General features: G+C 38.3%; 2 protein-coding genes across 18 annotated transcripts; both read left to right on the forward strand.

Moving 5' to 3' along the window:
- Positions 1-509: 509 nt before the first annotated feature.
- LOC133838401 (myosin light chain alkali) lies at positions 510-3,150 on the forward strand. Of its 2 annotated transcripts, XM_062269482.1 has the most exons (6): positions 510-642; positions 807-834; positions 1,871-2,176; positions 2,248-2,334; positions 2,639-2,685; positions 2,778-3,150. In XM_062269482.1, exons 1-5 carry the CDS (start codon positions 640-642, stop codon positions 2,680-2,682), a joined length of 468 nt encoding a protein of 155 aa, XP_062125466.1. In that variant the 5' UTR covers positions 510-639; the 3' UTR covers positions 2,683-2,685; positions 2,778-3,150. The 2 variants fall into 2 exon arrangements, with proteins under 2 accessions (XP_062125466.1, XP_062125467.1); XM_062269483.1 differs by lacking the exon at positions 2,639-2,685.
- A 797-nt stretch (positions 3,151-3,947) lies between these two features.
- On the forward strand, positions 3,948-23,029 carry LOC133839371 (microtubule-associated protein tau). Of its 16 annotated transcripts, none has more exons than XM_062270866.1 (9): positions 12,031-12,063; positions 13,610-14,306; positions 14,480-14,523; positions 15,489-15,678; positions 15,743-15,945; positions 16,671-16,856; positions 17,794-17,811; positions 18,260-18,418; positions 22,451-23,029. In XM_062270866.1, the coding sequence occupies exons 1-9, from the start codon at positions 12,046-12,048 to the stop codon at positions 22,634-22,636; spliced, it is 1,701 nt and encodes a 566-aa protein (XP_062126850.1). In that variant the 5' UTR covers positions 12,031-12,045; the 3' UTR covers positions 22,637-23,029. The 16 variants fall into 16 exon arrangements, 15 of the variants coding, with proteins under 15 accessions (XP_062126851.1, XP_062126852.1, XP_062126853.1 ...); XR_009894099.1 differs by lacking the exons at positions 12,031-12,063; positions 22,451-23,029 and adding exons at positions 20,403-20,599; positions 21,005-22,013 and having other exon boundaries at positions 12,930-14,306; XM_062270867.1 differs by lacking the exons at positions 12,031-12,063; positions 13,610-14,306 and adding an exon at positions 3,948-4,632 and having other exon boundaries at positions 22,451-22,853.
- The last annotated feature ends 378 nt before the right edge of the window (positions 23,030-23,407 follow it).

Here is a 23,407-nt window from a genome sequence, read left to right on the forward strand (position 1 = left end):
GTTGCTGGTGTTCACCCCCCAAAATATTATCTGCCAAATCATGTGTAACATCAAATGATATTCAACACTATGCGGCTGAGAAATGCCACAAGTGATTATTATTTTGCATTCACGTATAGGAAAAATAGAAAGAAAAACACACTACAAAAAAACAACGAAAAAGAAAAGAAATAACTTAAAAATAGATCAGAGACCAGAGAGTGCGAGAGTCCAAGAACTAACCGAACCGACAAAAACTATGTGTATTCCCAAAGAGCATCCACTCGCATAGTTCGTGCGAGAGCGAGTGAGAGCATTAGCATTAGTACGCGAGGGCAGATGAAAATGCTGCCCAGATGAAAGTAAATTCTTCTTGCCAGCATATGCTGCACACATACACATAAGTATGTGTTCACACACACACACACACAGCACACACACACACACAAACGTTTAGCGAACAGCCTTGCGTCGGAAAAGCGGCTGAGCATGAGTGTCTGCGTATTCCTATGTCTATATCATTTGCTTATGTGTGCGTCGGTTAGAATCGCCGCTGGCTATCACCTCAGAATTACCTTGCCGTGCGGCCACTGACGAATAGCGTTCAGTCGAGACCGAGCTCATCCGCGATACAGTTGCTTTTCGCATTCAATAGACAAAATGGTGAGTGCCGCCGCCATGGGGATAAAATTCAACAAATATACCTCTTGTGATCCTACTATATATAGTAGAACTTGATGAAAAAAATATTGAAATATTGAAAATATGTGTGCACGAATATCTATTCTAAAATATAACTTTCTTTCTACTACCATCCCAAACAACAGGCTGATGTTCCAAAGCGTGAAGTTGAAAGTAAGTTGAAGCACGAACGCCACAAGGATTATATCTCTAACCTCAATCAAAAAAAAAGACATGCATACATCTATCTATCTGTATAGATAGTAGATAATCAAATGACAACTCGAATAACAATCATATCAAATCATAAAAAAGAGAAATCAAAATGAAACCCCTTACAAAATGACATCAAACTACTTTTCGATGCAAAAGTATCTCAAAAGTGATTACATAATGTGCGCGTGTGTGAAATACAGATATAAATATACGTAGATATATTTTTGTATATACATATATGTATATATATAACTGAATGATGCTATAGAGAAAAGCGTGGGTACAGCGCGAGTATATACATCAAAAAGTTAAATATATTTCGTAATCATTTCGAATGTATATGCAAAATATGTATTCGAATTGCGGAAAGTTTTTCACATAAATCGTAATGGCATAATCCTCATAATACAATTAAAGATTTGAGAAAATCTAACGCAACAATCGCGCAATGGAAAATTTGTGTGTATATACATATCACATATATACAGGCACTGACACACACACATACACATACGAGCATATGTAATGGTCGATGAGCAACGATCTCGCTGAATGTTCGGGCACGATCTAATTTTGGCCAAGTTATTTCTTTGGATTTATTTTCGTTAGAACGCAAACAACTAGGCGCACACATGAGTGTGTGTGTGCGTATGTCTGTGTGTAGACGACGACGTTCGCTCGGGTGTCGGATTACGTATACGTCGTATATGTATGAGAATACGCTTCGTGTTGGCAACGCTCCCACGCACGTACACAAGCACACACACTGGCGTAACTAATGCGCTGCCATGTCAAGATTTTCGTGATGACCAAAAATGTGCGTACCCTTAATTTCAGGGTTATACGATTGACCTCATTCGCATCGCATCACACAATAAATATATAACTAAATTAAATAAATAAATACGCAACCTATAAATCAATAATTGATATGCATAAACTAATTGAGACAATTTATCGATGTTTTACTAATTACTGCAATGATTTTGTGCAGATGTCGAATTCGTTTTCGAAGTTATGGGCTCTCCCGGCGAGGGCATTGATGCCGTCGATCTAGGCGATGCTCTGCGCGCTCTGAACTTGAACCCCACCCTGGCTCTCATCGAGAAGATGGGCGGCACCAAGAAGCGCAACGAGAAGAAGATCAAGTTGGACGAATTCCTGCCCATTTACTCTCAGGTCAAGAAGGAGAAGGAGCAGGGCTGCTATGAGGATTTCATTGAGTGCTTGAAACTGTACGACAAAGAGGAGAACGGCACCATGCTGCTCGCTGAATTGCAGCACGCTCTGCTGGCCCTTGGTGAGTTATAATTTACATCGATTTAATGATCAATTCCATTAATAATATATTTTCCTTCGATTTGTTTACAGGTGAGAACCTGGATGATGAGCAGGTGGAGACTCTGTTCGCCGATTGCATGGATCCCGAGGATGATGAGGGCATGATCCCATACTCTCGTAAGTAGCATGGATAAATGATCCATCCATGAATCCAATTGTGTGTCAAAGTCAAGTGCCATATTGTTAAATGTGAAACATATTTGTTATTTGTATTCTTTACATGCACCTTTTGTCTACGCACTCCACCAATTACCCAACCAACCAAATCAATCAATGCAATTTTGCACTAAAATGCACTCGACAACACTTTGTGTTCGATTTGTCAATGTGTTTATACACTCTCCAAACACACACACACACCCTACACACACTCCATACTACGCACTTGACGTCTCTGTTATATATGTGACCGATCCCATAGAGTTCATCCAGCGCTTGATGAGCGATCCCGTCGTCTTCGACTAAACAGTAAGTTGTCGTCTTGTCAATCCATTCGATCTGTGTGCATTCGATACCATTTAACACCGTCTGATAATAATCTTCTCTACTTCTTTTTATAGCATTCCTCGCAAGAATGTGTGACAGACCAGATGCGCTATAAATAGTTATCAACAACAACAAGAATAACAACAAAACAACAACAACACCAGCAAATTTATAGCAACAGCCATTCTCCATAGATGTTATATTCATCGCTAACTCTCTCTATCTCTCTCTCGTATATTATTTTAATTAAATTTTACTTCTGCTACTACAACTGCAAAATTGAACTTCAAGATAATATTATTTTTTAAAAAATAAAAAAATTTAAATTATAAAAAATAATGAAAAAAAAAAAACTGAAAAAGATAAGTTTGCTGTTCATTTTCTCAAATTAAGTTTATCAAATATTTTTTTGTGTTTTCGTTACATTTGCCAAAAAAAAAAACAAAACGATAATTAATATTATTTTCATTTGAAAGACGCAAATAAACTAAGTAGCAAAATCATTGCAAGTGTTGCAATTGAAACAACAAAATCTTCATAGGTATCAAGAAGGATGTGATACATTCTGAACTGGGATGGAACTTTTTTGTGGACCTCTTTCGGATATCTTCTCTGTATCATGAAAGTTTTACTTTTTTAATAAAATTCCGAAAATTTTCTATGATTTCGAATGTTTACCTATCTCTATACTATAGAACTTATTTCTTATCTAAAGTCAGTATTTTTTTGTATCGAATTTTCCAATCTTTACCTCTTCCTATTTGTGTATAAAGTATTTATGGGACTTTAATACATTCTTAAATATAATTAATAGGCTTTAAATAATAGGTTCGTTTATTATTTAATTTCATTGTTATTATGATGATGATTATGAACTGGGAATTTTAAATGGAATATAAATTGATTGTTGATTATAGTGCGTACGATAAATGAAGAAACTTTCATTAATCACTAGAAAGCTGGAAGTTTAATTTTACCGCCAAACTAAAACTTTCCCATTTTTTTAGTTTTAAAATATGTTTTTTTTAAATCTATTACTTTGTAGTTTTTAGTTTCAATTGTTCGTCGCGATTCAACGCTATGCTGAAACCAACCGCGAATTGCCAATAGATGGCGCTGTTGCCTCAAAGCTGCTATAAGAAAAAGCTCACCACACAATTTCCCCTTCGTGTGTACTAAAAAGCTTCAGCGCAGCTTGTGCGTCTCCCGAGTACGTTAATTAGGAATTTCAACGAATTGAAAATCAGTTGAAAACGAGATAACAAACGTTAAAGATACAAAACGCTCCGCTTACGCTTCAAAGTTGCATTATCAAGCCAAAAAATTAAAGAAAATATAATAAAAAAAAATATACATATATAACAAAGTGCAAGTGAGTGCAGCATTATAGTTGTTAAAGATACATATACAAATTTATTATTGGCCGATATTCAAAACACATCTCGCTCTCGCATCGCGGTGCTCGGCAAGTGCATTAGAAAATCAACTAAGGCATTCCAAACGTAACAAATTATCAAGAAAAAGAATTGTGAAAGCGGTGCAAAGAAAATAAAAACGAGTACACACAAAAAGTCGCAGTAGCGAGAAAAAGTTGAAACGCACATAAAAAAGTCCTGGTTTGAGTGCAGTGCTCACACACATACACATAAGCACACATCCGTGAATACACATACACTTTCAATATGGCGGATGTCATGGAGAAAAGCTCTGTGCTGGAAGCTGCTGTGCCATCAACAATGGCCGACCCGCGCCCCACGCAGCCCACGCTGCAACAGGAAGCGCAGCTCCAACAGCCGCAGTTACCATTGTTGCAACAACAGCAACAACAACAACAACAACCGCCGCAGCAACTACTACAACAACAACAACAACAACTACAACAGAAAGTGGAACCGGCTCAAGCGACTCGAGCTGGACACGAGCAGAAAGGTAAGGGCAGGGCCAATGACTTTAAAGCGCATTGCACATACGCCGTGTGTACACCAACAGCAAATCAATTAGCTAGAGTTGCCTGCAATCGTACTAGTATGTATCCGTATGGCTCAATTATACAAAGTGTGGCATTGGCACACCCCTTCAGGACATCAGATCAGGACATTGATGGTTATGTTTGCTGAACATGCAGCCAACTGCCACTGTCACGTCATTCTTGGCGGCTTATTGCCTCCACCTTGTTGTTAGCCATTATGCAAATAGATTTGTGTTTTTGTTTTGTTCGCTGCTTTTGTTTCTTTTTTGCTCTGTCTCTTCTGTCTCTGCCTTGACACAGTGTTTGCACAACTGTCGACATCGCAGTCGCAGTCGCAGTCGAAGTACGTTGATTATGGTTATCAGGCTCGTCTGAAGTGGCGGCCAGACTTAGCTATTAACTTTGTAAGCCTGCCAGCCGAAGGATGTGCAACCATTGTCTCGTCGGCACAACGACCTGCAATTGTGGCACGCACCCCACACCAAGCAGCACTTTTAATTGTGCAGCATGCCTATGCATTTTATCTAGTTGATGACGTGCTGCGATTGCGATAAAAGTTATCATCAACATGAGCTCATGCTCTCATCAAACTGCTGCTGTTGCTGTTGCTGCTGCTGTGGTCGCTCTGCATATGACCTCGTTTAAATTAATCTAAATAAAAGCAAGTTTTTGGCGATGCTATCTCAATTTTGTCATTCAGCTCATCAACTGCGCTCTGCTCTTCACATATCTCCAAACGAAACTAGTAATCAAATCAATATTTATAACCGATCAAAGATAATTTACTCAAGTGATTGCGAAAATGACTCAATCGAAATGAAACTATTAACTAAAAATAATATGTGAAGTATGCCGATCGATTAAAGTATCTTTTGTTGGCATTGCAATTAGAGTATTTTGTCTTCGCTTTGACCCACAAAACAATACAAATGTTTAACAGTTTGTTTGGTTTTGTGGCACACACACATTTAGTTGCAGCTACACCCGCTGCCGCTGATTAAATCAAATGCTCAAATGCTCAAATGCTCAAACGTTTAACTCAAGTGCAAACCGGCTCAGTTAAGTAATCATAAACAAAAACAAAGCTAGCAATGGGCATTGTTTTTAGCGCACAAACTTAGAGCAGAAAAAAATAATAAAAAAATAAATAAATATAGTTGTTGATTGCTATCACTGCCCCCATCTCAACTGTCTGTTATTCTCTCACCCTCTCGCTCACTCTCTCTGTTCCACATGAAGTCATCATCAGCTGCGATGACAACGTCACCTGCTTCTCAACACGATTCATTGCAAAGAGAATCGTAACACTTGTGGCACACATATTTATAGCATATATATTATAGATCTATTTACTGTGGATTGACATTATCTGTGTTGCTGATAACAGGTGCTTGATATCTGCATTGTTTTGCTAATCGCAGATAAGTGAGCTAACTGAGTGACTTTACTTTATAAATAGCCAACTTTGGCTGCATTCTGTCACCTTCGCACACGATTTCGTTGCGCTCTCGCATTTGCCTTTTAATTAACAAACAAAATGCAACCAACTGAGTGACAATTTCTCATTTGCATTTTGCATTTTTCTTTTCGTTTTTCTATCTATTTTCTCGCATCTTTCTTCGGTTTGCTTTAATGGGGGCGTGCTACTTTCAACGGAAAGAAGCAACACCAAAAGAAAATAAAGTATTCAGACAAAATGAAAAAAAAACTAAAGAAAAGAGCATCTGCCAACTAATTGTTACGGTTTCCGTCAATTACCAAACACTTAGTGCCATATTTGTGTGTTTAGGGGCTGCCACGCCTTTGACTCACAGCAAGCAAATGAAGCGCGAAAATCTATCAAAGATTTCACTACAATTTCCTAATTATGCGTGTGGCCCTTATTTGGTGGCAAGTGATTAATACCACTGCCCATTAATTCAACCATTCACTCATAGCCAACAAATATTTGAAAACGAGTTAAGTAGAAGAAAATGCACATATGTTGTGTATTTAAAAAAACCTATGTTAAGGAAACTATTTATACATGGAGAGAAAAAATGTAGATTGAAAAGTAGATTTGAATTCTTCATTTAAGATTTTTACGATATTAAAAAGAAAAAATCTTGAAATAAGAATTTTAGGCTAGAAAAATCATAAATTAAAATTTGTATGTTACATATGCTTTTTAAGATTAAAGTCTTGCTTCAAGAACATTTTATTCTAGATAAAAAAGAAGAATCTTGATTTAAAAACTTTCCGATCTTAAAACACATATGTAAATTGAAATTCAATTGTGAAACTTTTTTCAAATCAAAAAAAATTAAAAAAAAAACTTAGAGAGATTTTTCCATTCTTGAAACAAGATTATAATCTTGAATTTTAATATTGTGCAATCTAAGATTTCTGTAGAATTTTGATCTTTATTTAAGAATAAAACTTCTTGGTTACATTTTGACATCATATAATCTTGGTTCCAGAAAAAGTTTTATATTTTATGTCGTTTTTCTTTTTGTGCACATGTTTTAAATTTTAAATCTAAAGCAATAATGTTCGTCTGTATCTTTAAAATCGAATCTCTTTCAGTTTTTCTTGAGGTTATTAAAACTGTTACAAATACCATTTTGTTGCATTGAAAACTATTTTGTCGAGGCCTTAATTCTTGAAGAAAGTTAGTGTTCCACATTTATACTTATAACAAATCTAAAATATGTTATATAAAAAACATAGTATGTTTATTAAAGGTCGTTTGTAAATTAACTTAAAATTCTTTTATGAATTTAGCATATTATAATGTCACACTTGTTATGCATATTTCTTCACAATCATATTTTAATTATGGCAACGCAAACTTTGGCCACGCCATAAAAGAGAAACAATTGGGGTAACTGTGCCATAAGATTCGCAACTGTACACAAAGCGTGTCTGTGGTTGTGTGGGCAGTTTAACCCTTGATAAGAGCATAATGTGCATGCATATAAAAGTAGGGGGGTGGGAGGGCAGACTGGAGGGTTGGTCCAATTATATAGTACTTGCAATTCAATTACAGTTGCAGGCGATGCGATGCGATGCAATTCAAGTCAAGGTGCAAGCATTAATATGGACAATGCGTACGTTGAACATTTATTAGGTTGTGATTTGTGTTGTTGTGTTGTGTGTCAGGTGAATGCTGATGTAGTGGCTGACAATTGAAATGCCGCAAGTTGTGCTTTATTAATTAATTAAATTTTTTGGTGGATGTGGCATTTAAAAGTTTGATCAATAAAATGCAGAGAGATTAATAAGGACGTCAAAGTTACTTAACCGAAAATGTCAGATACATATGTACATATAGAAGCGAGAGGGTGAAAGAAAGCCTGAAAGACTGGGTGTTGGCTTAATTGTTTTCCCCCCAACAAAGTGTCGCTTGGCACGCAAATTTTGCGAGGCGGACAGACAGCAACCCGATGGTATTGAGTTACTCGAAGCTAGAGCATTGTCTGGCATGGAACAACCCATTGACAGTTCATTAAACTTGGTCAAAACGCTACATCGATTGCTTCGATTTCATTTCGATGTTTATAGCCAGTTTGCACTTTCGCCCAACGCCCGAGGAGTTTTTCCCACCTCTTCGACTCCGACTTCGACTTCATCTTCATCGTCGATGTCTTTGGCTGGTTACCCAATGGCTCCGCTTTTGGTAGCCGTCGCATAATTTGTAATTCTTGTTGTGGCCAGTCCATATTTGTGGTGTGGTGCGTCGCCTGTTTTGGCCAAGCGCTGCGTGCGTGCCACAGTTGCCACATTTTGTGGCAATCAATAACCGACGAAGTGCGTCAAGTTAACAAATATTTAAGTTATCTATCTACGCGACGCGTCGCTAAAAAAAGTCACACACAATCTACGACTAGAGAGATTAATTCAAATTTTGATTAATCGTTGATAGCGATAGCGTTGTGGACTTAATACAGTTTCAGTTTCCTGTGCTGTGATTCATCTTTTTTTCCATTTTGCGTTGCAGCCTCAAGAGGGCGACTCAAGAGGGGGAAGACATGCGCAGTGCAGCATTCGGCTTGCAGCAGCGTTTCGTCATCTCTCATCCTTTGAGATTCCTCAAGTGTCACTTGTAAACTGCATCAGTTCAAAATGTGGCATCAACTTATTTCATGTTCCACATAAAATAATCAATGAGTCTGCCAAACGCAGTGAAACAGTGAAAGGAAAATGCCCACACACACATATATATATACATAGAGCACACACTATATACTATATAGGTACATTTATATAAATGTGACCAAAGGGAAGCCAACAAAAAGAGGCATGCCGATAGATACTGAATACGTTGGCAGCGTTTGCCCCTTCACACCCCCAAAAACACACAAACAAAACAAAATGTTGATGAGCGAGAGAGAGGCAGAGAGAAGTGGCGGCTTCAACAGTAGCCAGCAGCAGCCGCAGAGCAGCGGCGTCGACAGCGCAGCGACTGCGACTGCGGCAGAGCAACCCCCCGGTAAATGCGGGTGTCCGCTGCTGCCGCTGCTGCTTAACCATCATCCGTTAAGTTTCGGTTTTAGCACACTTCCCCAGCAAAAGCTGCAGCTTTTAGCACAACAGCTGATGTGCTTTTGACAGTAGGCAAGTTTCGCACCTTTCAGGCATTTGGACACGAACAAAAGTGTCGCTAGCGTTTTAGTACTCCACATGGCCGCTGTGTGGCGCTCTACTGAATTTTAGTAAACTGAAAAAACTAACTAATAAACATTTCTCTTATTTCATTGCAGGTATTTGAAAAAAACTAAAACATTTCTCAATGGTTTTTAAATGGCTTCATTAAATTGGTATGTAATTCATTAATTAAAGATTGCATAGGATTTAGGTAACAAAAATCAAACCGCTATTTCTGCCTTGGTCAGCAGTTGGTAAGCTGCTGATTTAGTTAACAAACTAACTAATCCCAGTTACCACAAAAGAAAAAATACGTCGCGTCTATGCAAGGTGAACACTTGTCTCTGTGTACAGACATAATAACCTTGACAATCGAATGAGCGACTAAACGATAATAGGGCCAACAAGGCAGACATTAAGTTAACGCAACATGCAATAGACGCCTCAAAATAACCATGTCTACCCCACCCCACCACATCTCGGCCACCCTCAAATAACTTTGACTTACTTCTGGGTCTACGCTGCGTATGGAGAATGTGGGTCTTGCGTGCTGCTTGACTCTAAATATACAACAATTAGTTGCAAATCATGGAACCTATGACAACAACACCTGAATAATAGACAAAGTGTAGTAAAAATTGTATATTCTCAATGTGATGCGTGGCAATCGGTGCCTGTAGCGCCTCGAGCTGATTTATACGACTGCGAGGGTGGATTGAATGGTTAAGAATATTACTTATAAGTTAGTAATACAAAACATAAGAAAATACACGTACTTCAGTTCAAAGTTTAGAGTCTAGTTTAGAATCCTTGAAAAAAAGTGTAGCATACTTTTAAGGGCAACAAATCTTTAATGTTTCTAATGTGAGTTTTACATGAAATTGGAGCGATTTACTAATTGAGAACGTATTCTAGAGTGACCCTCGTGTATGCACATAATTTGTGTATGGCTGTTAATATAGGAACATGGCAGATATTGCACAGAAGCGCGTCTAATGCGCCCCCTGTGCCCATTAAATTAATCAAGCCAAATGAAATCTGCATAAAAAAATCAAATTGCGACTGTGTGCCAGGGTCCAAGTCTTTGCTTTGCTTTGCTCTGCTTTACGTTGCCTTATTGTTGGCGTGTTGAATTTGCATTTCTGTACGGCGCCCAACTAATAAATTTGTATGTCAATAGAATATGGCGGCAAGACGTTGGCCCCAAGTCAAGTCAAGTCAAGACAAATGAAGTCGAGTCGCGTTGTGTTGAGCTGAGCTGAGCTGAGTGAAGTCGACGTCGACGTCGAATGGAATCGCTGAATCGCCAGGTGAGCGAGCGAGCCTCGAACTGCGCAAGGACATTTGCGACTGTTGCGACCGTTTGTGAGAAGTTTACGAGCCGTCGCCCCACCGTCCACCAATCCACCAATTGTGTGGCATTCGGCTAACAGGGCGGCGCATTCATGCTATCAAAAACAAATTCCTAAGTATTGTAATTCGAAATTTTTCAAAGCAAATAAAAGTAGTCGAGTTTTAACACTCGCGCCAAACAGAACGCAGCGGGCGCGCAACCATCACAAAAGCAACACGAGCTGACAGTCTGAAACTGAACTGAAGTGGATTAAATGTAACATAACGAAATTGTGAAAATATATATAAAAAAACATCAACAACGAAAAAAAGAGAGAAATTCTTTTTTTTATGCCACAAAAGAAGTGTCAAGTGAAAGGCTGAAAAGGATTATATTCAAATTAAATCCTTGTGGTGAGCACTAAATACTGAGTGCTGAGTGCAGAGTGCAAAGTGCAAAGTGCATTATCCTCTGCATGGCCAAGTTATTGCCCTTTGGCTAGGAAAATCGATAAAATTGCACGGTTCTCCACAACTTTCGAGTTGTGTGTGGTTGTGTGTGTTATATGTGTGTGACGGTGTCTCTCTGTGTGTGTGTTTGCTTTATGGGGAACTGCAACAATTGATAATAAGTCCGTGTGGCATGTAAATGATGTCAGTGATAAGATCACAACTGCATTGCCAGCAAAACTTTGACAACTGAATTCAATTCCGACTTTCAGCTCGTTTTTAGCCAAAAGTTTTGCAGTTTGTTTGCATTTGCATTTTGCCTGGCAAATGGGAAAATTCTAATTGAAATGGAATGGCGTCGTGTCGCCTTGCCTTGCCTCACTTCGAGCTTAGATGGGCTGGCAAAAAAGCGCAGTCATCGCGCCACATCGAGTATACGACATGTTGATAATCAATTTGGCCAAGTTTATTTGGCCACAGAGCAAACGACAGTTTGCCACATTCAAGCTTGGCAGTTGACATGAAAACGCGCGGTAATGTCTTCTGCTGGAATTTCTGCTGTGCAATGCAGAACGAAACAAATCATTTTGAGCTGTAATTTGCGGTTGCCTGCGCTGCCCCATCGCAGTTCCTCAGTCCTCAGTTCTTAGTCCATAGTCGAGTCGGTTGTCTGCAGCCACTGTTGGCGCCTCGCACACAGTGTTTTGCCGCTCAGTTGTGAGTTTACACGTGTTAAGCCACACCAAGAGAGAGAGACCACTTCGTATATACATATATTTAGTTTTAAAACAAACCATTTTCTTCTGCAATTTTATCGATCGCCTGTCAAATTCGGACATACTAAAAAACTAAATGCTAAAGTTTCTCTTGGCGTTTGCTGCCAAAGTTAATTGCCAGGTAGTGCCGAGAACCAAACCCAAAAGCAAAGCTAACCCACAAAATAGCAAGTGAAGCACATTGATAATATGAGTGATACCGATGCGGTGAGTTTTTATACAATACAATACGTATACGTATAGTTGTTTTTATACTTGCAATAAAAGCACCAAGATTTATGGTTAGAATCAACTGTTTACGAGACAATTTGTCATGGATTAGCATAACTGAAGTCTGCCTCGACATCTTGTTATTATTAATATTTGTGTACATTATTGTGCTGACCTTGAGTGCAGTATATATTGATGGTGCTGGCATGCCAGACAGTTGGCAAGCAAGCGAGCAAAGCAAAGCAAAAAATGAGGCAAATCGAAAACCCTTTGCAAAACAAAAACAAAAATCAAACAGCAATTTGGCCAATAGCGCATTTGTAGAGAGTCTCTCGGCTAGGCTTAGGCATTTGTATTGCAATTCACAGTCGTATTGGTCTTAGAACTGTCGAAACTTTTGTTGAATCAATAAGCGACAGTAACAATTTGGGTCACATTCCAAATAGCAACCGAATTTCATGACAAAATTCCCTAAATGGTAACCCAAAACCAAATATCCTCAATACCCAAAGCGAAAGCACAGAGCAGAAAAAAAAAAAACGAAAAAGAAAATAAAACAAACAAATGTAGCAAAACAATAAACTGTAAACAAATGCAGAATGGAACCCATCAAATTTGAGAGGTTCACTCGATATGCCGATATACCGCTAAAATGTATTGAGACATGTGTATGCACAATACACATACACCCGCACACACACCACACACTCGCACACACACACACACTGTACACTGTACACTGTACACTCTGTAGTCGCACCTTGAGTTGGCTTTTATGCATGCACGTATGCAAATGATATGAATATGGTGCTGGCCACCAGGCGCCTCCTGCTCGCACCCACACACACACACACAGACACACATACAGTTGGAAGCCTACCACGTATTGGATTACCCGACACTTGCACATTGCTGCAGAGACACCGCAGGCGTTAGGTTCACAGTTCACCAGAGCAAAACCGCAGCACCAGAAAAAGCGCAAGCAAGAACCAGCATGTTTGGCAGCACATCAACGTCCAAGGAACGCAATGGAGAGAAGCCCGTTTCCGCTTCCGGGTATGTGGACTATGCGGAACCTTACGAGAGCAGCGATCAACCCAAGCAGCAGTCGAGCTCAGAGTTTGTACCACGCTCCACGGTGGAGCAAGTGAATCCGCCAGCTACACAACAACGAGCTCAAGCGAATGCTAACTACGCTCAGCCTAATCCCAGTTACAACACAGACCCAGAGCGACGTGTTCCGCAGCCTGTAACTTACACAGAACCTGATCGCATTGCTGTCCAGCGGGCACAGCCTAATCCCAGCTACGTTCAGCCCAATCCCGTTCATGTCGACGCGGAACGCAGTGTGCCACAGCGAGCACAACAACCCGGTGCCGACTTCACTCGACTGCGCAGCAATGTGCTGCCCGTGGAGCAGGCGCAACACAATCCGAAAGAACGCACGCTTAGCACCAACTACAACACAAATTCCACAGCCAATTCAAGTGCCGACTATGTGCTTAAAGAACGCTCCAATGCGAATTTTGTTTTGCCCTCGCAGATGCGACCAGCGCTTGGTCCGCCCCAGCCGCGACCTCCCTTCGCCGGCGCCCGTCCCATGGTCGGTGTGGGTCCACGCCCGCCCATGCCCCCGAATATGGTGGGCAGACCGATGCCACCGCCGCTGCGGCCCACAGACAGCAAGAGCAATCTGCTGATGGGTCCGCCACCGCCCATGAGACCGGGCATGCCGCCGCCGCAGCTCAGTCAGCAGAGCATGCAGCAAGCGCGTTTGCCCAATGCCGGTGGAGGAGGACCTTTAAGTCCACCGGGACAGGGACCGCCCAGGCCACAAGGCCAAGGCTTCCCATGGTCAGCTGGACCGCCACCGCCTGGCGCAAGACCACCACAGAACATGCAACGACCGCCGCCGCCAACATTTGCACGTCCCATGCCCGGGCAGCCGTTGCAGGCGCCCTTCCGACCCCAGCTCTACAATCCACAGGGGCCACAGGGGCAACCCCAACAGCAGCAGCAGCAGCAGCCGCCGCATCAACAGCTGCCACAACAGCTGCGACCACCGTCGTCGGCGGGCATGCACAACGATAATGATGATGATGATGTCATCATGGGTCAGGCGGTGACGCCGCTGAAGACGTTCAACATGCGCAGCGATCCGATGGGTTCGCCGCTGCTGGAGGAAACGGAGCCACCATTTGACACCAGCACACCGTCGCCCACAGATGCGTTGCTTAAGAGTAAGAGTAAGAGTAAGAAGAGAAGACATTGTGAAGGCGTGTCAACAATTTGAAATTTAATGAAGCCATTTAGAAGAACAAAACCAAAAAATTAATAATCGAAATCGAAAATTGGGTAATTGATGTAGACAAATTCACATTTGTTTTTCGTTTTTGGTTTTTCGTATTCACAGAAGGTGACAATGACAGCGGCGTGGATGAGTCCACTCAAGAGAAGGTGAGTTTCCGTTTCAAGCAAACGTAAAACTAAGATAAACTGGTTGCCAGTTGATCACTTTTGGGTCGCAGCTCTTAATTGAGAGGAAATTAACTGGCTGCAAATTAATTTAATTCGTTGACCAGCGTCTTTTTCGCTGCGTCTGCGTCTGCGTCTGTGACTTTCGTAGCTTTTTGTCTGTGTGTCTGTTCACAAATCATAAATATCTGTAAATGGCAGCCGCCTTCATGCTCCATTAGACAGCATAGCACAGCGATTGTGGCATAGTTGAGAGCTCAGCGCCAAAGTTCAGACTAAGTTGTGGCTTTGCAGACGTCAGTTGGCAGTGTTTTTGCAGTGGGAATAACCCAAAACAGCAAACAGCGCGAAATACAAATAAGTTTTACCCCAAAACCGTGTGAGTGCAGTGAGTATTGAAGTGACTAGTGACTAGTGACTCCGTCCACACATACACACGCACACAGGTGCGCTGAGACCGAAAAACAAATTGCCAAAAGTAATGCGATTTATGTGCCAAAACACGAAACAAACTCGAAACGAGAGAGGCAAACAGCGGGGAATATTTTCGGGCAACTATAAATACTTGGCTTGGCGGCGACAATCGATAAAACAATGCATAAACTATGAATCCTTCGTGTCGACAACTACAATGACAACGAAGACAGCAACGACGACAACGGCAACGACAACGACAACGGCAGAAAGGACGCACCAGGCACTAGGCAATAGGCACAGAGATAGCATTGCTAGTCAGAGTCATAAATGGCATAACGTTGACAGCCAGCAGCGGATGAGTGTTATTGGCAGTCGTAAAGTCGTAAATTAAGCATACGCAATGCATTTGGTCATAATGGCAGATACGAGCTTTCTTCTTGTAATTTATTTTCGCCCATTAAATCAGTGGCCATTTTAAATGTTCTACTCTCTCTCACTCTCCCTTCGCATATTATTTATGTCATGTGTAGGATCGCAACGGACCGAATTCACCGAGTTCACCGGTTAAGACGCCCACATCGAGCTCCTCGAAGCCAGACAAGTCGGGCATCTCCAGGCCACCGAGTGCCACACCATCGAATAAATCAGCATCCAAGTCGCGCAGCACCTCCAAGAATCGTCTGCTGCTCAAGACACCCGAACCCGAGCCGGCCAAGAAAGGTGAGTGAGAAAATTTGGCAACTCTTGCGTATACTTAATATTCAATGTCTCTGTCTTGTGACAGTTCCAATGAACAAGGTACAGGTTGGCCATGCGCCGTCGCCCAATCTGAAGGCGGTACGTTCGAAAATCGGTTCGCTGGATAATGCCACCTACAAACCAGGCGGCGGTAATGTCAAAATCGAGTCGAAGAAGATCGACATTAAGGCTGCACCACGCATCGAGGCCAAGAACGACAAATATATGCCCAAAGGTGGCGAGAAGAAGGTAAGTTTTAAGTTGGCTAAATATAAATTGGGTGCGGAATCCCATCCATATGCAATACATTAATATAATATGCATAAGTATTGTGCTGAGTCGTCTTATCTACCATATATCTTTATAGACAATTCTCGTGTTGTTTTTTCTGTTCTTCTTGTTTAATTGAGAGACTTACTTGTACAAACAAAAGCAAAAGCAAAAACAAAAACAAAAATCGAAAATATGAAAACGTAAAGTATTTGCTAGAAAATTCAATTTCACGGTCGATTTGCGATGCGATATATTTACTATATATGCACATACACCAATGTGTATGTGTGTGTGTGCTCACGTACTTATTTAGTTGCATATTCTCATGGCAAAACTATCATCTCTGTATCTCTGTAGGAAATGCAATTACAATTATAAATACAATTCCAAAAACAAAACTCAAAACTTAAAACTCGCACTGCCAGTTGTTAGATAGCCTTCTAGAGTAAACAAAATAATGTATCATAATGTACTATCTTGTATCTAGAATTTCTTCGAACGTCGTGACATTGAAGCAAGCAACTGTTGCAGTTTTGCAACTTAGAAATCGAAACACGAATAACAATTAGCTTTGACTTTTAATCGTTCTACCTAACTTTGTATCTATTTTGCAACAACTACAACTACTACAACAACAACTACAACCACACCTCAAAAACACCACAACCACCACTTGAATATGCAAAACAAACCATTTGTAGATAGTTACAACAAAGTTGCAGTGGAATGCCAAGTCGAAAATTGGCTCATTGGACAATGCGGCACATAAGCCTGGCGGCGGCGACAAGAAGATCGAGACACTGAAAATGAACTTCAATGACAAGGCCAAGTCAAAGGTTGGCTCCAAGGACAATGTGAAGCATCAGCCCGGCGGTGGCGACATCAAGGTATGCTCACTTTTCCCCTCCTCAAAGCGAAACTCCTCTTAGTCCAATGAATTTCCACAATCGATCTTTAAACAACTCGTATTTATCAGTTCAAAAAAATGCAGTTGAGTACTCTACATAAATATTTTGAAGACGAGCGCAGTTGGTTTTTTTCTTCTCCTTTGTTTTTGAACATCATTTTGTTGTATAGCCATATAGCTATAACAAAAACTACTACTTTGATCTTAACTGGCATGGGCATGGAAATCTAAATGTACTATCTATATAGGTCCAGCGACTCAGACCTCTCTCAACTGCATGTGCTGCATCAAAATGCAATCTTTTAGTTTACTCTTTACTTTTATACCGGCATGTTATCAACTTCTCGATACTCACTTCATCATCAGACCCCCCAACAAAAAAACTAAAACTAAAACTAACACAAAAGCATTTCCCAACAAAAATTACTTGGCAAAACTTTACAGAAGTACGCATACAAATTGCCATGCAATCAAAGCATTATCTTTGGCGAAGGCTCCAAGATTGTGAGCCAACGCCTGATGAACAACAAACGTCTGGATGAGAATTTGTATAATGAAGAGGATTAGTTGGGTTCGTTCGGTACGTAAAACACATCGAATTTGTTTATCAAATCTCGCCCTGCACTGCGAATCGGTGATAATACGAATCATTTTTCTCTAACCCTGTGGGACACATTTCTCTCATCCAAGTTCTCCATTAGTTGCTCTAGCATGTGTAATTAGGTGTTTTTCTTATGTCACTAAATTCGGCTCGCCGAACTGGAGTAGCTTTCAAAAAAATGAAACTACTTTGCATATAAGTTAATTTTATTTTTATTTTTATTGAAACATTTGTAAAACGAATTAAAATTTTTTTGGAATATGTATTTTGTTTTAACCATGAAATAATTGCCTTTAACAAAAATGATTTACAAAAGGATAACGACGCAAAGGATGTAAGTAGTTTTGATTAATTACCACTCTCTCTATCTCTCTCTCTCTCTGTGTGTATACGTCCATATAATTGTACATACATACAATATCATTGTAAAAACGCTGTCTTTGATTCAAATTTTTGAAATTTTGATACACATAACTTTTTGATTACCAATCTCAACAAAGCACCGTAGTTGAAATGTATTTGTACTTAGAAGTAGTAATTGTTTTTGTAAGTGTTTTTTCAGTTCAATTTGTTTTTGTGTTTTTTTGTGCGCTGTATAAAAATTCTAAATTCCAGTTATATCCAACGATTGGCCAATCATTCGAATACAGAATTGATGTGTGTCCATAATCAACCACAATCCTTATACAACAAAAAAAAGAAACCCAAATCGAAAATGAGAGTATTTGAAATGCAAATTTGTTAATCAATTTCTGTGCGTTGCCGGTGCTGCTACTTTTCAGATACAATCGCAAAAAATAGAAATTAAGGCACAAAGCAAAGTTGGCTCTTTGGATAATGTAAAGCACAAGCCCGGTGGCGGTGAAAAGAAGATTTTCGATGATAAGGATTATTTGAAAAATGTTGAACACTCTGTTGCACTGACAACACCACCAACACAGGTAAACGACGTCTACCTAAGTGAAGTAGTTCTTTGCTAGATCGTAGAGAACATTTTGTAAATACAACATTCATTCTGATTTCCATCCATTATGATTTACGAATACAATGAAAGACACTCACACTCAAACTCACACTCATACAAACATAATACATGAATCCCATTTTGTGTTGACCTCAAGAAATTCATTTTTTAATTGTAATTGTAATTGTTAATGTAATTGATTGTGGCATTTTTAGTTTGTGGTATCATTTGATTATTCATTCTTAACGAGTATCTTATGTAATCAAGCAATAACCGAGAGCACTGCACTCAATAAAAAACGCACCAACAACAAATGGCTAACGAATCCACCCAATGAACAAAGAAATTTTAACACAAATAACCAAACAACAGATCGAACTAACTGTGATTCACTTTTCCCAAAATGAAAGCAACTAAAAGGCAAAGGAAAAAACCATCAAACTAAATCAAAATCAATACAATTGTTGACATCTATTATACTTAACATATTTTTGTCTTCTGGCACTTCCAAGATAAGATTTGAATCTCTTACAGCGGGTGTTTAAAATATTCTATTGTGTTAATTTTGTATTTATAATTTTGTTTCGTATTGCGTTCTTGTATTATTTATGGTTACATTTAAAAATGAATTTCTTTCAAACTCAAACTGAGATGATGCCATTGGCCACGTAAAAAAAAAAAGAATCGAATATCGAATCCAAAATTCCTATACTCGTTAAAAAACAAAAGTGCTTCATAGTATTCATACATACGAAGGAGTGTTGTTAACCATTTTACACACATTCTCTTCTCTTCTCTTTCTCTCTTTCTCTCCCCACAATATCTATCTCGCTCCCATCTGGAAAATGTAGTTCGCTGCGCAAGGTCGCTTGGTGGCCACCATACACCTAGAATTCGGTCTTTGTAACTCTGACTGTGTGTGTAACGATATATTTGAGTCGCTTTTTAAGTGAAATCCCAGAAACCAAACCTAAGCAAAAAACAAAGAAATCATTTAATTAATCCAATAATAATTGTACCTAAAAGCTTCAAATCGGGTCAAAAATGATAACAAACAAAAAGTTAATTAGCTCAAATCTCCAATTTCCAATCTCCGATCTCTCTCTGAAATCTCAAGACAATGCGAATGGAAATTGTAGTTGTACATGAAAAAATCTCGAATGAGTTTGCAAGAGTTTCTATTTTAAATTATATATATGTATATAAAGACGACAAATGTTTAATTATAATACACACATTTGACAACAAATTTTTATTAATTTCGGCACGCTGAAATTATTTTATACCCTATCCAAAAGAAAAAAATGCTCTACAAATTTGGAAAGCGTATGAATCCGCCGACTCTTGATGAACTCTTATAATCGATCTCAAGATGGCTGCTAAGCATTTGTTAATTCCCCCTAGTCTATAATTAAACCAAGATACCAAGAAACAGAAAATCAAGAGACAAAGTGAATGCCAATTGAGTATTATTTATGGCAATAGTCAAAACTTTTATACTATGTAGAATAGTACAAATTTTTAACAGTATTGGTATGTACAAATGAATTATTACGGTTACTGACCTAACAATAGAAATGCTCAATATATACAGACATATACATATACATATATATATATTTATCTATTATCGATTGATGATTAAAAAGTTAAAGATTGTAAAAAGTCTGCCCAGCATTTAAAACCATTTATAACAAAATGCAAAATGCTTTGCTCTCTCTATCTCTCTCTCTCTCACACATCCCATGCGAATCTAGAAAACCGAATTTTGGGTTGGTCAGAACTCATTGACATAAGATTATATAACAAATGCAATACATGTACCATAAATACATTTCGAAATTATCATTAATTAATATTATACAATAATGTTTAATTCTGAATTAATTGTGTGTGATTTTTGTGTATTTTTTTGTATTTGTTGTGCTAAATGATTTCCTTTTCTTTTCCATTCATTATAGGAATATATATACACATTTTATTAGTCATAGTCATACTACGAAAAGATATACATATATTTAACTAAAGTGCATTAAATTCGAAATCCGTTTACTCGTACATACTATATATACGACATACTACAACAAATATTACGTCCATTATTGCCTACTCTACGTTTTTATATTATGAAAAGATGCACTACTTTCGATAAAGTCCTGTAAGTTTGCGTGCGAGTTCAAAACTTTGTGCGTTGCGTATCTTTTTAACAGTGCTGTGATAGACTAACCGAACCGAACCGATCTGAACCAAACCAAACTAAACCAAAACTGCATCGGACCGTACCAAAAACCTAACTGATTTGATCAAACCAATCGCCCATACTAAGTCCCGGTTTCATATATAATACAAATTGCTTGATGTGCTCGTCGATTCCACGATTTACTTTTCCATTTAGTTGAATACCCTTTATTTGTTTTTGTCATAACGAGGCTTTCTGGTTTATATACTTACAAAAAAAACCGAATCAAAAATAAAAAAGAAAAATATAAAAGTTAAACAATCTGTTCACAACTTTTTTGTTTCGCTATTATTAAACACATTTATATTTTTATCTTGAACGCAGAGTCCACAACCATCCATGACGGCTTCAACAAGCGGCGCTGATGAAAATTTGAATCAACAAAGTTAAATCAAAAACAAAAAACAAAAAAATGTCCAAAATGCATGTTGAGAAAAATGAAAACTCACACAGATACACACACTCACACTCATACAACAATTTATACAGATACAATTGATCAAAGCTTATTTGAAATGTAATTTGTAAGCAAAAAAGTTACACAAAATGAAAGGTATGCAATAACTCCCACAAACCACAATAGAGTATTTAATCAATTTGATAATTGAATTGTGCAAGCACACACACAAAAACACAATCACACACACACACAGTTATACAATCTGATATTGAAAAACAAAAAACAAAAAAAATTAAAAAGTATATGACTAGTTGATCAATGCACTATTTATCAAAAAAAAAGGATAACAAGGCAAATGCATAAACTATATATAATCTATACATAAAATATGCAAAAAAATTCATATACTATATACATATATATATATATATTGAAAAGAAAAAAAGTATCTAAAGAGTTAAGACAATTATACAAAAAAGACATATAGATAATTGCATAAAATATCTGTGGCTTTACGTGTAGTTAAATGTGTTGAACGATTCATATTTTCACTCCTAACGCGTAATGTTGAAATATTAAATTTGAATTTAAATATCAGAATCACAATCAGAATCAAGATACAATTGAAGCTCTTCAGCAATTTAGATACTTTTGCAAAACATAAACAAAGAAAAGAAAAAAACGAAATCAAAATCAATATAAACCGAACCGAAGCGAAGATAGCAAGAACAATTTACCACTGATTAAGCATACTATTATATTTTATAATTTGTAATATGTAATTTGTAATTTGTACGAGTATCCTCTTAATACATAGGAAAAATGCATCATTCTCACAACTTATTTACACCCCTGTTACAAAATGTAAGAATGCAAATTGAAATGCAAATTAAAAACGTAATAAAAAAACAACATTTTTTCATTTATCAAAAATCTGTTTTCTGCATTTCTTGCACCACAGTCGCATAGTTTCTCAATTTCGACAGATTATTTGGATGCGAGCATCAGTAAATCAGTAAATCGATCAATTTGGCGCAATGCATATAGAATAAATATACTACATACTAACTCAAACAATGCCACGCCCACGCCTAACGCAGCAAGCGTCAAATCAAATGCCACACACAATGCGCACAAAGTCAACCTTCCACCACATTGGATGCATTGGTAATGAGATCTGAGCAAATTTGATAAATTAGAAGCAAATTGTAAGTTTCTATCTTAAGTCAGTTTTATACTTATTTCAATTCCAATTTCAATTTGATTAATTTGATTCTTAAAAAAACAGATAACACTTTAACTATTCTGCTAACCCTCCAGTCTGTTTGTGTGTTATAATAATAATCATTCTTTACTTACCCCTTACACAGTATTGGAAGGCTCCGCGCATACAACGTGCCACAACATTGACCTCATCGATGTCATTGCCAGCGGAATGCTTGGTGTTGTCTGTATCCATGCCATCGCTAAACTCAGAGCCCAAACGCCCCAAGAGTGCGGGCGCCAAAAAGAAGCCCGGACAGGCTGTGCATCCGAAGCCCTTCCGTTTGTATTGAGAGGCGGATGCGACGTCCTCTCCAACTAGTCGCAACACTGAGCACATTGAAACACCAACAAAACGATGCACAGCGAGATCTCCTATCTCCATTTTATGGAATTGTTAAACCGAGTTGAAATCGAGGCACGCACTTGAACTCCAAAACTTATCATCAAAAACTGTTAATTGTTTACAACAACCAAAAAAAAAAAAATATATATGAAAAAAATAATGAAACGTGGCATTTAAATAAATAAAAAATTTAATAACTAGCAATGTTGAGCACACAAATCGAACAGTTTTTTGGATTTTATTAATTACAGTATGTTGTATATATATTTCTCATAAGTAGATAATCAGTTTCGGGTGCTCGATCAATCGAATTTCGATCGAGACGCCCTTCGTTTGCATTTGCATTTACATGAGATTTCGTTAGTTCGTTCTTTCTTCATTATATAATAATTAATATAAAAATGGTTTTGTTTTTTTCTTTTATGGGGGTTTAATCTTAACGTTGTTCTCTGAAGTGTTTACAAAATTGTGTGCTTTGTTATATTTTCTTTGTTTTGTTTCTTATTTCAATCTTTTTTTTTTTTTTTTTTGATTCGAGTCAAGTCACATTTAAATGCAGTTTGCCATTCCATTTCCATTCCTATTCACACTTTCCGCTATATACTTAAGCCGTAAAAGTTGTTTATACATTGCATTATTAAAGTTAGGACAATAAATAAGTTATTATAAAATAATAAACAACAGTTATTACAATTTGAAAAGACAATTTCAAATGATT

Source organism: Drosophila sulfurigaster, chromosome 2R (genome assembly GCF_023558435.1).
Source record: "Drosophila sulfurigaster albostrigata strain 15112-1811.04 chromosome 2R, ASM2355843v2, whole genome shotgun sequence".
NCBI lineage: Eukaryota > Metazoa > Arthropoda > Insecta > Diptera > Drosophilidae > Drosophila > Drosophila sulfurigaster.